The sequence below is a fragment of the Gavialis gangeticus genome, unplaced genomic scaffold (genome assembly GCF_001723915.1).
Source record: "Gavialis gangeticus isolate Ggan-Ray unplaced genomic scaffold, GavGan_comp1, whole genome shotgun sequence".
Taxonomy (NCBI): Eukaryota; Metazoa; Chordata; order Crocodylia; family Gavialidae; genus Gavialis; species Gavialis gangeticus.
The window spans coordinates 53,756,109-53,772,818 of record NW_017729029.1 but is presented as its reverse complement, the minus strand read 5'-3'; the positions used below and the strand labels follow the sequence as shown (position 1 = coordinate 53,772,818).

The window sequence follows — 16,710 nt, the reverse complement described above, 5'->3', positions numbered from 1 at the left end:
TGTTCTTGATAGACTCTTGCATGGCTGCATCGAAGTAAGCGTGCTCTTTTGCTGTTCCTTCAAAGAACTCCGGCCGTATGGGTGACGTTGGGGAGCTTCTAGCGCAGGAGTCTTCCTTGGAGCTGGACCCCCCTGAAAGAGATCTTTGCCAGGCGGGAGCAATGGTGAATCGAACTGGCTTAGTAGCAGCAGATTTGAGTGGAGTCTTCACACTGTCTGAGGATTTGCTTTCTTTCTTTCTTTTCTTTTGAGAAGTGATGTTGCCTGACTGGTTCTCCTTAACATCGCCATTAGAAGGGAAATAACTCTTGAAACCTGCCAGGCTTGAGGAGGCGAGGCATCCGAGGGAAGGTTTTTCCAAATTGTCAGATGCGCCCGTCTGCTGACTGCCCTGACTAATCTTTGCAACAGGACAAGGCATTTTAGAAGGTAAGTCTTTGTTTGCTTTGCTCTGAGGCAGCGTGCAGTCTACCTCCAAGATGGACACAGACGAGCTTTTTTCTGTTTCTGTGAGGTCTGTGGGTGGTTTAAATTCTATAAATTCGCATGTTTCTTTAATGTCTTTTGGTGCCAATGTGTCTTCAAGCATGGAAACGGCCGTCTTCTCCCTCTCAGCGGAAGCCTCCAAAATGGCTAAATGAACCTGTGATATACACAGAGCAGGATCTGGGTTGGGCTGGATGAAACTGCTCTCAGCAGTACATGGACGATCTTCAGCTTTACCTACAAGCATCAGACCCGAGTCTTCAGACTCTTTGTCACTTTGGTCCATAAGGTTTGTTAGAGATCCCTGGATGGCATCTTCCACTGCATTTACAGCCTCCTTTTCCATGCAGCGGCTACCTAAATCTGATGTTAACATATCCAGAAAGACAGCTGCTTCTGTTTCAGCCTGTAGGGAACCAGAGGGTGCAATTTCTTCTGGATCAGTATTTTGCTGATGCAACTTGAATTCGCCAATAGATTCCTCAAAGCAGCGAGATCCTGATTCCTCCTCTGCTTTGGTCTCTTCCTCAGCCTTCACTAGAGAAGGTTGAACCTTCGGACAGGATGCAGATACTTTACAGTGATGGTCTGCTTCTGTAAAGCATGAATCTTCTTGCAGCACAGTACAAAATACTTCTGCCATTGGGAGAGAACTCCAGGAGTGATCTGCAACATTGGTAGCCTTTGTTGTGGTTGGTAGCTCCTTAGCACTGCTCCCCTTTACATTTCTCTCTTCCTGGACTGCTGAACCTGTATCGAGTAGAATAGAAACAACCTCTGTTGTAAGGTTACAGCTCATACAACAGCTCTGACTCATTCATTTTGTGCACTTCGGTTACTTTCTAACCATTCCCAAACATTTTCAAGCCATTTGTGAGATGCCCAAACACTGTCAAAATACATTGAAACGGGTGATGCGCTAGTGAAATAGTGTGGTTTCCATTTGAATACGTAGCAGGGCTGAGAACTGGCTGGTGCTTGCTCAATTATTGAATTCAGTCCAATTCCCTGAGTTCAAGTATCCAAGCCATAACAAAATCACCATAATAACTAACATATCAGCAGTCTCAGGACTATACAACCCACAGTACCAGCAGTGGAAAGCTTTTCCTGTTGTTGTGCTGTTTCTGAGTTTAACTCCCAGAATTATGTCTTTTAACAAAATCTGAGCTTACAGATCTGGCCAAATACTTTGGGACCAGCAGGTCTCCAGGTGATTTGTAAAGGCAGTAGAAGATGCTGAGCTACCTACCAAATGAGGCCAAAGAGCTGGACTGCATTCACCCATCTTTTACTTTAACGCCAATCCCGTGAGATGCTGAGAATCCTCACTCCCTCTTTCACTTCTGAGAGCCATAAGCACTAAGCCCCACACAGAAAACATTAAGTGCCCTGTGGGTTTGGTCCATGAGCTTGGCTTAATAGCAAAGCATTGATGTTCTGGCTATCACTGCAGTCACTCAGTGGGTTTATGGCACACTGACTGACGTCGGGGCTTGTAAAAAACTGGGACAATTTGTAAAAGTTTCAGTTGATTTTACTACTGCATTCAGAATGAGTTATCAAGGGAAATGTACTTACTTCTTTTAAACACACACTTCACAGCATCTCTCAAGATGGCCTTTTCCAGGGGCAGGGTGTGAGGCAGTTTTCATGGGCCTAGGGGAGCATTTTTAAAACTGAAAGCTAAGCCCCTGCCAATGAGATTTAGGCTCCTCTGTGACGTATGTGCTTTAGTAAAAGTTACTCCTATCCATTTTTTTACTGCCTTCCACAACGTTGATCAACCCATTTAGCATCACCGTCACTTGCTTGTTTAGCACAGCACATGACACTTCTTGCCACCAACTGCTACTTTGCCAGTGCCTGACAGTAGGGTAAGAGCTTATGATTTTATGAAAATAAAATAAAGTAAAAAAACGAAACAAAACAAAAGCAGCCTAGCTATAATACAGCTTTCAGTCAAACCTGGATTCTATAGGCTTGACTCGTAATCTCCACCAAAATTCATTTATACGATTTAAAAACACACCCTTCAAATTAGGCATTACCTTCCCAGTTAGTTTCCTGCTGGTCACTGTCAAGTAATTTTGCCAAACTTTTCTTCTTTTCTCCAGCTTCAGGAAAGCTCAACTCATTTTCCAGTTGCTCTACCTACCGTGATGCAATGAGTTCAGAGTAAAAAATTATGCACACAGCTTACATTGTCTATAAAAAACAAGCACATACACATACATACTGGTACACACATGGGGGAAAAAAATCCTGTACTGGAACTTAAACCATGCCCTGAATAAATGTTGCCACTGCAATGAAGATCTGAGCAAGACATCCATGCTTCAGAATGCAACTCTTTGATTTCAGAATAATTGTAGAATTGACATTTTTTGACACAAGATGCTTTCAAAGCATCTCATGGCAGGATAGAGGAGAATACATCAGATATGTCATGTCATCAGGAGATCAGAAATGGCTATGCTTTCATGGGCTGCAGCACAAAGAGCATCACAGATTCTGTGGGGAAACATGTTCCCTTATATCTCAGTCCACCTGGCAGGGTATTTCTCCCTAGTCCCAAGAGCAAAAAAGCCACAAAAGCAAGGGAATCCTTATTCCTCCTAAAAACAATTGTTCCAGAAAAGATTTTCATTTGGACAAGCTCTTGGTGCAGAGAAAAATATGCTGCATGGAGCTGCTCTGTACCTCTCTGCCATACTGCTCCCAGAGAGACCCTTTACATCCTATACGCCCCCCACCTCCACAATATACTTTTCAGGGTCTGAGGAACAAGTGTCTTCTCCCAGCAGAAGCCTCCCCACCCAGTTGTGATCCCCTCTGCCATTGCAAATGGAGGAAATCACAAGGCTCCATATGTTAGGTTTCAAAACCCCAGTTGCTGCGAGGGCCAAGGCTAGTCCAAGGCTTCTTACAGTAGTGCAACTTTGGGATGCAAAGGATTCAAAAGAGAGTTAGTTGAACTATTTTTTGTAGAAAAGGTTTGTTTAAAAAACAAACAAACAACCATCTTGTCAAGCAATACAAAAGCTTTTCCTGCCTCCCCCCCACAAAAAAACCCCAAAACAAAACCCTTTTGCAATAAATAAATAAATAAATAAATAAATAAATCTTTCAAAACCTTTTCATTGAAATAATCAGGACACAACCGTTTCCAGTTTTATTCACATCGATGAAACCAAAATCAACTTTTGGGTATAGGAGGTTTGCCCTCTCTTTGCTTTTTTCCATTGGAAAAAGGAAGAGGAGGGGGAGAAAAACTTGATTTCTTTCCCCCCCATTTTGATTTGAACAAAACCCTCCAAAAATCCTTTGGAGTTACAGTTGTGAAATTTTCAAGTAAAAAACCTTTGGGCCCAAACTTTTCCATAGGACTGACTTCTCATCTTTTGACCAGCTCTGACTAAGCCGATCTGTCGGTTGCTTTATTCCACAGATTGCTCTATTATCCTGTTGATCATTTGTGTCAATTTGTTTCCACAACTTAATTCTCACCCTAGCACAATTCTCCTGCTCCTGGCTGCACAGGAAGAGTTTCAGCTCAAAACAGGACAGCTGTCTGATCCACTCTCTATTAAAGCCCACAGGACAATTCCCACTGGAATCAGTCGCACCTATTCTGGTATTGAACCTGCTCATGGGATGCACATGACATACACCAGCATCTCCCATGGTGCCCTCATCCCCACAGCAAGACTTACCAGGATTTGCTGGTTCTTACTGGTGAAGACTCTCTGTTTCCGTGGGTTTAGTGCAATCCTGTGCTTAGCTGCAGAAGTATCCAGACAGCCCACAGGACTGGCAGGAGTGCTGAAGTCAACAGGAAGCATGCTGCTGGCTTGGGAGGCTGGACTGGCAAGGACTGCACAGGGGGCTTCAGAGGGGATCTGTAAAACACCAGTACGTCGTTATGTATTTTGCTTGGCTCTCCTGTACCTGAGAAAGCAGTCCCCATTGCCACCTTCTTCTAGCTCATATGACTGGTTTTGAGTGTTTTCACTCCAAAACCAAATGGCATTAAGACATTAGCTGCTGAATTTTTCAGCACTTTAAAGAGCAGGTGTCCCATGCCAATGGATTTCTTTGTCACTGATTGTACCTGACACAGAAGTGGGGCACAGCTGAGCTTTCCTTTTGCCTACTATCAGCTTTTGCCGCCCCTCTCCCAGGTCCTATAAATATTAATGAGCAATTAGCAATACCTACTTGCACCAGCAGGAGACACTGCTGCAGTTTTTTTAAACAAGGTCCCCTTTGCTTTTTCCTCAGGACAGTAGCAGCCAGTGCGCAGTATACAGGCACAGAAGTATTAGTGCTCACTGCTCCTTACCATCTCAGGTTCAAAGGCAGTCATTCGGTGCTTTCATTTCCCCCCCCCAATGAACTCACACAACAGTCCTGCTCCCCATTGCATCTAGCAGCCCTGGACCGTTTTGGAGGTACAGACATCCCCACAATAACTAGCCTTGGGAACCAAATGTCTGTAGCGCAGAAAAAGATGATTCTCTTATAAACTGAGCAGGCAGACACGTTTGCACTGAAACCCAAAAGCTAGGCAAAGCTTGCCTGGTTTTGTGACTAGTTTGAAACTCAAACTAGGTTGGCTGGCCGGGAGACTGGTAGTTTCATAGGCACTCAAATGAGCTTTAACATTAAAAAATTGCTGTTTTCTATGGTTCAAGCCACAGTACCATGAAACATGGGAGTTTGTAAGGGGTTTGGCATTCAGATTTGGGGTTTGCCTGAATGGGAAACATAACTCAGGGTCAGGGAAATGTAATCAATGCTGAGTAAATAAAATGTTCCTACAGACTCTTCAGACAAGAATGTGCAGCTTCCCACATTGTGAATAATTATATCGCATTATGCAGCATCAAGCTACGAGTCAGTGATCTACAGTACACAGGAGAGTGCCAGGACTTGGAGAAAACAGGATGGCACAGAGCTCCATTCAAAGAAAAATTCCACTGGACAAGGATTTAATGAAATGTAAGGCTTACGACTTCCAATATAAATACTGGCTACCTTGATGAAATACAGTCAAGTTTGCAATTTTTTTTAAAAGAGTCATTATCTTAAGAGCATCCATAAAAGAGTCACTTTAAAAAGGATCTGTTAACAATCCTGGCTTTTACCAAGGGCTCATCCAGTTTAATTTAAACCAACAGGCTGCATCTGGTTGCCTGCCTTTAAAACGAAAAATAAACCTTGAACTCTGGTTGCAAGAATGAGTCGTCATTTTCAGTTTGGTTTATAAACCCAGAATCAGAATGGAAGCTGTGCTACAAAAGGCTTTTTCCCCCAACTATATTCCTAATATCAGTCTCATCATACACATCTCCATTTAAGAAAAAGTAACTGCTGCTGTTGATGCTTTTCAGCTCATAGAATTAAAACAACTTCCCCACCGAATCTGTTACAGTCATTTTAGGTCTCTCTTTTTTCATAGTGTGTACATTCCTCAAGAAAAATAAAAAACACGTCTTTGGGAAAGAAGCAAATGATTACAATTCTACAGGACTAATAAGAAATCTGTACGGTTCACTAGAATGAAACACAAATTGTAATGCTGTTACCCATTTCCCACAGACAAATTCTTCCATCTCACAGTTTTAAAACGATGGCTGTGCCCATTTAGCGTACCAGTGGCCTGATCCTGAAAACAGTGACGCACTGTTGTACAAACTCCGCTGCTGCATTTGTATGGGTTCCAATCCACGGTTTGACAAGACATGCAACACAGGGGATAAGCATCTCCCAGCACGGGTGCCAGAGCACGGCATACAAAGGCATTTTGCTTGGCACGTGCGCTGGGGCGGACGGCAGGGAAGGGGCCAGGGCTGCCCTGCCACAACAAGGTTCGGGCCTCTTGTGGCTCCCCCACCATCCGCCCCTGCATGCCAACATCTTGCAGGTAGGGGTTGCCAGTGGTTTTTGGCACTCTGCCCAAAAATGCAGCTGACCCTGAATGTAACATGTTGCCATATATTTTAGAGGGGAAAAAAAACACAGACTCTGCAGTTCTGCTGCATTTTGGTTCTGTGCACTTAATAGCTTGCGCTTGTCTTTGTCCTGTAAGACTTACCTTCCTCGCAGGGCTGATCAGCCCTTGCTTCTTAAGGGCTCCATGGCAATGTACACTACCTGAGGATCTGTGCCTGGGACATGCTAAAACTAGGATTTAGTGAACATCCAGTGTTGTATTCCCATCTCAGTGAGGGGAGGGATGTTTTGCTTTCCTAGCAGTGACTAGAAATTGATTTCGCTCTCTTCGGGGCAGAGGAGCCAATAAAAAGTCTCTACCTTAATGATTAGCTTTTAGTTAAAAGGGTGGACAGATCCTTAAGGGAAGGCATCCTGCTATGACTGGTATTTGTGTAGAGGAAAACCACTGCAGCTAGAAAAGATTTTTCCTGAGCAGCTTCCATACCAATTTAACTTTCCTCATCCTCACAAATTGGGACTTTGCTTTGCTCTTAATTAATGTGAATTGCAGAAGCCAAGGAAGTTAGAGCTCTGTAAAAGCAATTTGGCAAAGGTTTGACACTGGGTAGCAGCTCTGAAAACGGGAAAGTGATTTACTTTATGTTTTTATGTTGTTATGTTTTTGGAGTGATAGCCCGTGTTTATCTTCCAGACAGCCAGGAAATGTGCATTTATAAATCTGCAGACCACTGACGGCTGTGTACAAATACACACATGCCCTTTGAGGGCTTCCCAAAGAGGGGGCAGCAGGAATGCAGAAAACCATTGCAGGGTTAGACCATTGCAAGTTATCACCACTTCCAGCAAGGCAAGGGGACTAGTCAAGTCCAGTCACTGCACTTAGCCCCTCTTATCCCAGGAGCAGGACGAGGTGAGAGTTTTCTTAACATATAGCACTTCTGTTAGGTAAAACATAGGGCTATGGATTCAAAATAGCTATTAAGTTCAGGGTATCTGTTGGAGGAGTACAGTTCTGATTTAAGACACGTATGCTCCACAGCTTCATAGTTTTACTTTAAAACGGTTACGTATGTTACAGCCAAGGTGACGACGGTTTAAGGAAAGACTTTCTTAAATGCAGATAAACATAGGTGCAACATTTCCATTAAGCAAGTCAGCTAATGCAGACATTACAATTTGATATGTGCAAAGAGACTCGCTGTATAATGCACGTCTAGTTGGAGAAGGGTTTTTTCTAGCCCTGTGTGTGACCCATCTGGATGGGCAGCTTCCTGAGACAGCAGCAGGCAGGGGAGTGGGAGGCTGCAGTCTCAGGGAGTGGGAGGCAGCCTCTCCAGAAAGCTGGAGACAGGACAGGATGGGCTCTCAGCCACAGGCAGGACAGCAGCACTGAATGGCCGCTCCTTCTCCAGAGAGTTTGAGAAGAGCGGCCTCGGAGGTGCTGCTCTGCATAGCTGGGCCGCCATGCAGGGCTGTGTGCACACATGTGCAATCTGCAGCTCACCCTTTACTCATGGATATCTGAAGGGTTAAACCTCCTCTTCAGTGGGTTTCCCATGTGGAGGAGACCCATGCTCCAGGCAGTGTCAGCATTTGGTGTGGGCCCATGAACATCCCCTCCCCTTTCCATCCATGAGCCTGGGAAGGACATGCCCATGGGCTGTGACCAGAGAGCAGCAGGCTGTCTGCAGCTAGAGAGGGGTCAAATTAGCAGAGATAATATAATACTGAAAAACAATTTGTTTACACATACACATTTATATTTATATTGATTGAAAAGAAATGTGTGCACATGCCTGGCACCTTTGCTACGGCCATTAGAGATCAGAGGTCACCAGGTTATGATCTGACATCTGCCAGCCATTTGCTTAACTAAAACAGCAAACCTACCTTGAGAGTCTGACAGATGCTGGAGACTATGGAAACCTGTTCTGCCCCAGCTGACATGGACAGTCTGGGTGAAAGTCCTCTAGGTTTTCACATAGAGACCATAACCCCAGCTTCTTCTAGGTCATGATTGGGTCATGACTAGGTTGTGCTGGACTACAAGTATGACCAGCTTCTCCCAGCTACTGCTGACATCCTGAGGGAGGCTGCAGTTTAGCTCAAGCCCTTTTCCACTGGGACACCTGGCACTTGTGAGAGGCCAAGAGCTTTATATGCGACCACCCTGATAGACGGGATTCACTAGGCAGCAGCTACTGTTAGACCTTAGAGGTAAGCACAGATATGAGCATGTGCACACATTTCTTTTCAATCAATATAAATATAAATGTGTATCCATAAATAAATTGTTTTTCAGTATTATATTATCTCTGCTAATTTGACAGGTTCTCTGTTGTGTTAATGTTACTGTCCATATCGTGTGACTACAGATGCCAAAGCTACCGACGCAGACAATGCAGAATGCAGCCCCTCTTTCTGCTCATCTGTTACCTACAAGCAGATTTCAGATATTACTTTGCTTGTTGATCAAAACTCTCCTTCACCTGCAATTTTCTGTACACATACACCAGTCTCTGGACTGGTTGTGAACAGGGGTGGATCCAGCTACACCTCTTCTTCAGACCACACTGTGGGAACAGTAGCTGGGCACTTTTTTAAGCAAGTAAGAATTCCCTACTCTCAACACCTCCTCCCTTCCCCTCCACACTAAGCAGCATCTCCTTGCACCCTCGCTGTCCCCAGCTGACCCAAAGGTGGGGCGAGCTCTACAGCTGCTCCTGCCCCGCTCCAGCTAGGTTGCAGGGGAAGCTGGGCTCAGCCAAGAACAGCAGGCAGTTTCCCCCTCTGTACCTGGCTCCCTATGGTGTTCCTCGCTAGCCCCTAGCAGGCTCGGGGAGAGGGAACCCACCTGTTGCCACCACTGTCCCCAGCTAAGCCTGGCTCCCCACAGAGCCACTCTCCGTAGCCCCAGCAGTGGCTGTGGCAGGTGGGTCTCCCCTTTTTGTAAGTAGAGAAGATGAAGGGAGGCGGGGAGGAGCGGGGAGGTCCTCCTGAACGCATGGGAGAAGGGATGGGGTGCAGCAAAGAGAGGAGGGAGATTTTTTACCTGATTTGGGAACTTCAAAAAAGTGCCCACGTGCGTGGTCTCCCTGCCCCAGTTTGGGGTGGGGAGGCTGGAGGAGGGATGCAGCCACCCCGGCAGTGTCAGTCACTGTTCTCATACCTCCCCCTTTTAAAATCCTGGATCCACCCATGCTTTTGAAGTTTGCCTTTGGGCATCTACCCAGAACAGATACAAGAGTAGCAATATCAGTACCACACAAACTTTCTCCAACACTTCAGTAGCAGGAAAAGCAACTCTTTACCTGTTCATCTTCACTGTCTGTTCCACCTAAACTCAAAGAGCTATGGCGCTGAACAGGGTTGGAGGACTGTGGGATAAAATAAGGAAAAGGATAAGTCAGGGGAAGCAACATATACAGTTCTCAGGGACCGAATATAAAAGGATAATCACAAGAAAATACAACAGGAAGGACACAGGAGAGGTTAACATGGGACACTAACCACTGCATAGGGTCTCATTCGTTTGTTTATTCATTCGTCTGTCATTGCTGATCCAACGCAAAGGACTGAAGCCTCTTCCATGCTATCAGATGCACTTTACCACAGATGCACTTGGCTGCAATGCACAACAGCTCAGTGCCTAGCTATACATGCCTCAGCCTCCTAACTTTCTGCCACTGTTGAGTATTCAGAACAAGAAGTACCAGCTTTGTTCACTCAAATCAATCATCACTGAAACACCCTGGAACATTGTAATACAGGGAGAAAGTTCTTAATACAAGGAATAAATGAATAAAGCCCCCACGCCCACACTGAATCACCTGGAGTTTTAGTTTCTTTAGCCATGTTTTCTTCCCTGGAGGGCTCAGCTCAGTTCCCCCATTCTGTATTCCTATGCCATTTTGTAATAATCTATTCTAAGACACTTTTATGGCTTTTATTACAGGACTCGCTGAGTGACTCACTGTCCTTAATGTATTATTATCGTCACCGCAACCCTGTGAGATAGGGACTGCTGTCTTCCCACTTTTACAGCCAGGGAATGGACACAAAGAGGGCATGGCCACCCAGCACAGCGCAGTGATACCTTCATTCAGAAGACACCAGAAATGAAATAGTTGCATTAAGATGGCTCGCCAGCCTGTATTTTGTCACGTGGACATATCAGAGAAGCTCACTTGTCCATAATCACATGGGACCTCTGGGGTGGAGCTGGGGTTTGAATTCATCAGGTCTCCCGAGTCCCAGATTAGCACCATACACACCGCCCCATCTTTCTGCTACCTTGGTGACCTTCAGCAGAACAATCATTTCCCAGTTCAACAAGAGGGATAAACTTCTAGGAGGAAAATGTTTTAAACCTCATAACATTTTCACTTGAGGAAATAAGGCTTTCATGAACCCAAGAATGATCCTACTTCCTCATGCTTCAACACGCAAGTCACTCTACCCAAATGTTGCTCCGCCTAAATCTTTATGACAACAGCTGCTTTTCAGCTCATGCTTTTCTGATGGAGTGTTGCTCCTTGTTTTTCCCCACCCTTGAGAGACATGAGTTCCAGGCCATTGCCATAATCCTGACTGGTAAAGCACTGTAATACTGTCAAGCTTCAGCTTTCAGTAGATGGCAAAAGGCACTTGGTTCTCTTTTCATTCAAGTGCCCTTGCTATCACTATTGGGACTATGTTCTCCCCCATGGGCAACAGGTTTTTATCCATCTTGCATCATGAACTTGTTACTTGAATTCCTTAAATCATGTCTTCTCTCTCTCTGTTTGCTTTGCCTTTCATACGGTACCTCGGGCAAGTGAAGAGTGTTCCCACCTCCCCTCTGCTCTGCCTTCATCTGGAAGTTTCTGTGCTGGCATCCATCACTGCTCAACTGAACAGGAACAGTGGCCTTTCTTCACTCACTGCACTCACCAGGCACACTGTGGAAACCTCTTCTAAGATCCTGCTGGACCATTCTGGGATGGTATATCCATGTTCTGACTCGTCTTCAAACAGGCCTTTCAAAGAGGAAGCTAGTTCTCACCTCCCACAACCATACATGGTAAACTTGGATTAATTAGCTACATCCAGGTGAATGTAAATAATGGCAGGCGTTGACAAATGGCTGAGTTTTAAAAGCTATCTGTCTGCTTTCATTACTGTTTAAATCCTTTTTGCTTGGGTCTTCCCTTTAATCCTAACTGACCTTAGAGTCAAAGTCAGGACGCTGTCTATAGGACTACTTGATTTAAATCTGCCAGCTGTGTTAGTTTTACCTACAAATATTTTACCTTTCATTCTAACGAGTGAATTGCAGTGTTACGCAAAGCGCTCTTTGCTGATCCTTGCAGCTTTCAGTAACTCAGTAAGAGATGAGAACAGAACTCACTTTTTTCTTCTTTGTTTCTAGGGACTATTACAATATGGTCGGTGATTCCTGAAGACTTTTTGCCCATCCCTGCATGTCCATAGACATAGAAGGCATTACCAGAACTTGATAGTGAAAGGCATGGTTTTTAAACCTGTAGTCTCTAATATTTTAAGTTGCATCTGGAATATTTTCTAGACAATTAGTATCTTTTGTAGGACTACGCTGAGTTGGGCCAGGACTGACATATGGTTACAAAACACATCCCCAGGTATCTCTCACACCAGCTTATCCATAGATGATGCTAGTTATTATACAATTTTTCTAGTTGCGCACAAAAACTAAAGGCAGCAGTGCAGCCTTTATGCATTCAGTGATTATAGAAACCTAGACTCTGAGTATTCCTGCCTGAAATTCAGTGATGGGTCTTCAGTGAGGTGCAGAAGCAAAGGCATCATAGATCAACAATGCTAGAAGGAACATCAGCTGAATATCATCATTTTGTGCTCCAGGCTTATCCACTTCAGATTTCAAGTGTAGTAGGTTTGATCTTTCTAGACATTTATCTTTTACTCTTCCAATACGAGCTGAACTTCTGCAAACAATTTTATCTTTAACAACCTCTTACATTTATTTGCAAACTGGGCAGCAAATCAATAGGAGCACTTTTTTGGTTTTGCTTGTTTCCAGTTTGGGAATTAGGTTTAAAAGAAGGAAACCATTCTGTCCATTGTTTCACAGCTGAGGGTTTTGTGCAAATAAAAGATGGTAGGGAGGTAAACGTAATAACTGATGACAAAACACTTATATTGACTGCAGATTTAAAGGGAAAAAAAAACCAGCTGACCAACCAACCTTTACTCTATACAATTCACTTTAAACCTCAAGCCCTTTCATGGCATGAAGTACATACCTTGCTTGGCGAACCCGTTAGAACTTCATGAAGAGTGGAAATTTCTGGAGGGCTTCTAGGTAATCCGTCATCTTCTGAAACAGCACCTGGGTCTTCCAATTTCCTGCTGGTTATAACGAGAGGAGGAGATCCAAGTCTGATGTTCTGTTGCAACTGGAGCTGGGGGGGGCACAAAAGGAAGTGAAGAACAAAGTGTTTCAATGGCTTTAACTCTTAGGGAGAAATCTTCATTAAGAACACATCTACCCAGTTATCAGGCAGAAGCTTTTCGAAACCTTCCCAAAAGAGCATCCAGAGAAATTAGTAACTAGCCCAGTTTGATTCCTCGAGGACTCCTGAGAGCCGACTGCTGTTCAAAAGATTTAAAAACAATTTACTTTTTGCAGATATCTCATCACCCCAGATTAATTCAGTGACCTTAGTCAAATCACTTAATCTCTCTTCCTAACAGATGCCTATCTTTCTCGGATACTTGATTAGGTAGCGCAGGTAAAGACTGATTTGTGGTAACATTTACCAGGATGCTCACACAGCCCTCCAGAGGCTGGGGCTTGGTGGCTCCCAAAACTGTAGTTTATTTGGACAACTCTCCTTTGCAAAACTCTTCTAACCACAGACAACCCTTCACAGACCCTTAGCGAAAGTGTTTGGGCTCTGCCTCTGCGTGAAGAAGCAGGTGATGATCTGAAGGATCCTTCTGGCATGTGTATTTCATACAAAGAGAGAAAATTAAGTTGGTGCCTCCCGAAGAATCACCTTGTTCGCCCTCTTCCAATACCACTGGCCAAGCCTGAGTATAGAGGGAGGAATCATGTGGACAGGAGTCACATATGTTTATCAGGGAGTATGGGAAACGTTTTGCAAGAATGCATAAAAAAAACTGCTCTGGCAGACTGTGATCCTAGAAAAATAAAACAAAGTCTGCAACCCCACAAGCAGCCAGATGTTCCTTCTTAAACAAAAGTCAATCTCAGGAAACACCGGTTCTGAAGCTCATGGCCTGAGCCAGCTATGTCAAAGCTGTAGTACAGACAAGGTCTGAAGAGAACTTTTGCCTCTCAACAAGAAGTGGCTCCTCTGAGGCTGCCTGACAGAGAGGTGGGCCTGCTTTTAGGGTCTTTAGCTTACTGGACCAGAGCTGGAATTTGTAAGCCTCAAATGCCTGAGCCTCTGCAGTCCTAGCAGCCATTCATACCTCTGCATAATGCATTTAGAACAGGGATACCCAACTCATCTTGCCCTGCATGAGCTAAATCCAATGCGTAGGACCAATCTGTGGGCCTAATCTGGTACACAGCCACATTATCTGGCCTTCAGGGCTCCCCACAGGTCTGGAAATTTGGTGGCAGGAAAAGTGATGGCAAATAAGGATACAGGAGCTCTGGAAATTAAGGCTGCCACTCTTCTGCATTCCCTGCTTGCTGTGGGAAGCCCCGAGGGCCGCATCCAGCCCATAGAGTCACCTTCGGTTTCAGAGTGCTGTCATTTTACCCCTGCTTTGCATCTATGGGGATATGTGACTACCCAAGGAGCAGGGCAGAGTCAGGCCCAAGTCCCCTAACTTCAGACAGCTTCCACTTGTCCTAGCACAATGCACATGTTCCCTAAACCAACTGGAGAAATAAAAGCAATGCAAATGCTAGACACAGGACACACTGTTCAAAGGGCATGGACAGCCCACACACTTACGCAGGTGTAAAAAAAATGAGTGGACAAATGATATAAGCTCTAACCAGGAGTTATACCTCTCAGTCAAATTACCCTGAAAGAATCAGAAGTCAAACACTCCCATTGGAAGATGCACGGGTTTAGGTGTTGTCTGTCCACTTCCATTCCAGGACAGTCATTTACTAAAGGTAGGCAGACTATTGCTTACTGAAGAGCTACATCCTCCATGGTGCCACCCAGGGACAGCTCCTCATCTGTCAGTGCCTGAGTAACTTGCACTTGTACACAGACGAGTGTAAATTACTCCAGGATAAGCGATCATCTGTCCATGCCCAAAGAACTACATATATGTAGCCAGCAAATGAGATCTGTAACCCACGTGCACCACCTCAAAGTAAAGAAGTGCGAGCAGATTCTGCAATTGCCCCACTTTTATGAATTTAACTGATAAAATGCAATGGGAAAAATGTTATAGAAGAGAGAAAATTCAGTCTTCTCTTGCACTGGCAGAAATAGATGGTCCACTATTGCTAAGACGATATCGGGATTTGCTGATGTGCAGATTTTTGATCCAAACAAGCATTAAGGTAAAGGAAATGTGCTCTCTTTTTGGGTAGAATCTATCCCTGGCAGTGCTCTGCCACAGTGAAGCACAGTGCATGGCAGAGGGAGAGCATTCGAGGAGCTGTAGAGAGCAGAGTCCCACTACACAAAATGGAAAGGTGCTTTTTCCTGAACAAGGCCTGTCATATGAAAACATACTGCCCTTCCCCTGCTGCTCCCATTGTTTTACAAGCAATATCCTGGCCTGAAACTTGGCCTCAGCTGTATTTCTGTGGAGCCAGAAGCCCTTCTGCGCATCTTCCGTTCGTTACCATGTGATGCAAGCTTGTTTTGCAGCAGCAGTTTGCAATGAAGCCTCTCCATGGCCTTGGGACATATTATCAACAGTTTGCTTCAGTCCCAGGAACAACCTTAAATCTTTATTTCTGTCTTGGAAGTCAGGCAGCTGTCCGAGTGCAATAACCATGACCAAGGGATTGATAAGGAGGTTGTCAAGGAGGGTTCAGCATGTGCCTTGGAAGAAGGAAGTGACCTAGCAGAATGTCTCCTCAGCTGACAGCGATAAGAGAACAAGGATATAAATACAGCTGTCGTTGGGAATGCTCTGACCCATCCATCACCCTGCCTACCCAGAGCAGTCATTGCCACTGGACAATGGAAGAGAGATACTTCAGGACAGAACTGCCGCCAAGAGACTGACACAAATCCATGAAAACAAATGACTTTAGTTCAAAAGGTGAAGCAAGGAAGTACAGAATGGAAAGCCCCTCAGAAGAGGATGTGCCTCATCAGGGGGGAAATCTAGGTGGTAAACAATTTGGGGCAGGAAAAGGGAAGCCGTGTTACTGCGGCAAGGCCACGCGTATTGTGGGCACTCCAATACCAGTTTCAAACTCTGCTGCACACCAGGAGGAAGCGGTTGGGTACAGGATCCAAGCACAGCCTTTTCAGCCTGGCACCTGGCATGTACAGCAGCCCCCAGCCCCATAAACGCGGGACACGGGCTTACCTGCAAGGTCTTCACTCTTCCGGGGATGTTCTCCTGAGACGATGCATCACCAGCTGCATTTTCTGGTGCTGATTCAAAAATGAAGACACTGTCATGGGACAGGGCTTTGTTTCCCAGGCTTCCTTTGGATCTGGAAGGCAAGAAAGGTTTGTAAGCAACTCGCAGCCACCCCCAGAAAGGCCTTAGCCTTCTGCTGTCAGACACATGAATGTGGTTGCCTCGGGAAGACACCATTTGACTGGGACTCGGACATCTTGGCTCTGTTCCCAGAGCTGCCACTGCCCTACTGTGTGACCTTGGGCAAGTCCCTCTCTCTGCCTCCGCCTCCCCTCCCCTCTTTTGTGCACCTCCTCTGTGTTGATTGTACACTTTGGGGACAGGCACAATCTCACTAAGTGTTTACACGGCACCAGGCATAACACCCTAGCTTGATCTACACCACCATAACCTGCATAATAAATACTGTAAAAACACCTAGACTCCCACCTTGAGCCTTGCCCTGCAGCCAGCCAGGGGTGGCACAAGCAAAATACTCTTTTATAATCTCCCCTCCCTTCTTACTGCCCTTTTCTACCATTAGTCCCCAACCCCCCCAGCATTTGCCAGCACTGTCCAGAGACCTTGATTGAAAAAAATTTCCATCCTTCATTATTGTTAGAGAAAATCCATCCACGCTGATGCCAGTTACTGAATTCAAAAGCCCTTCCCTTCACTAGCTGCTAGATGTTAGCCCCCTTCTCC

General features: G+C 45.1%; 1 protein-coding gene across 2 annotated transcripts in view; it reads right to left on the bottom strand.

Moving 5' to 3' along the window:
- Positions 1 to 16,710, bottom strand: part of KIAA1210 (KIAA1210 ortholog) — a 69,621-nt gene that overhangs the window by 11,292 nt on the left and 41,619 nt on the right. For both annotated transcript variants that reach the window (XM_019521622.1, XM_019521623.1), the window contains exons 4-9: positions 15,970 to 16,099; positions 12,729 to 12,887; positions 9,759 to 9,824; positions 4,203 to 4,388; positions 2,538 to 2,640; positions 116 to 1,236 (exon numbers count right to left, since the gene is read on the bottom strand). In XM_019521622.1, the coding sequence (XP_019377167.1) occupies positions 116 to 1,236; positions 2,538 to 2,640; positions 4,203 to 4,388; positions 9,759 to 9,824; positions 12,729 to 12,887; positions 15,970 to 16,099 (1,765 nt within the window). The remainder of the gene's footprint in view (positions 1 to 115; positions 1,237 to 2,537; positions 2,641 to 4,202; positions 4,389 to 9,758; positions 9,825 to 12,728; positions 12,888 to 15,969; positions 16,100 to 16,710) is intronic.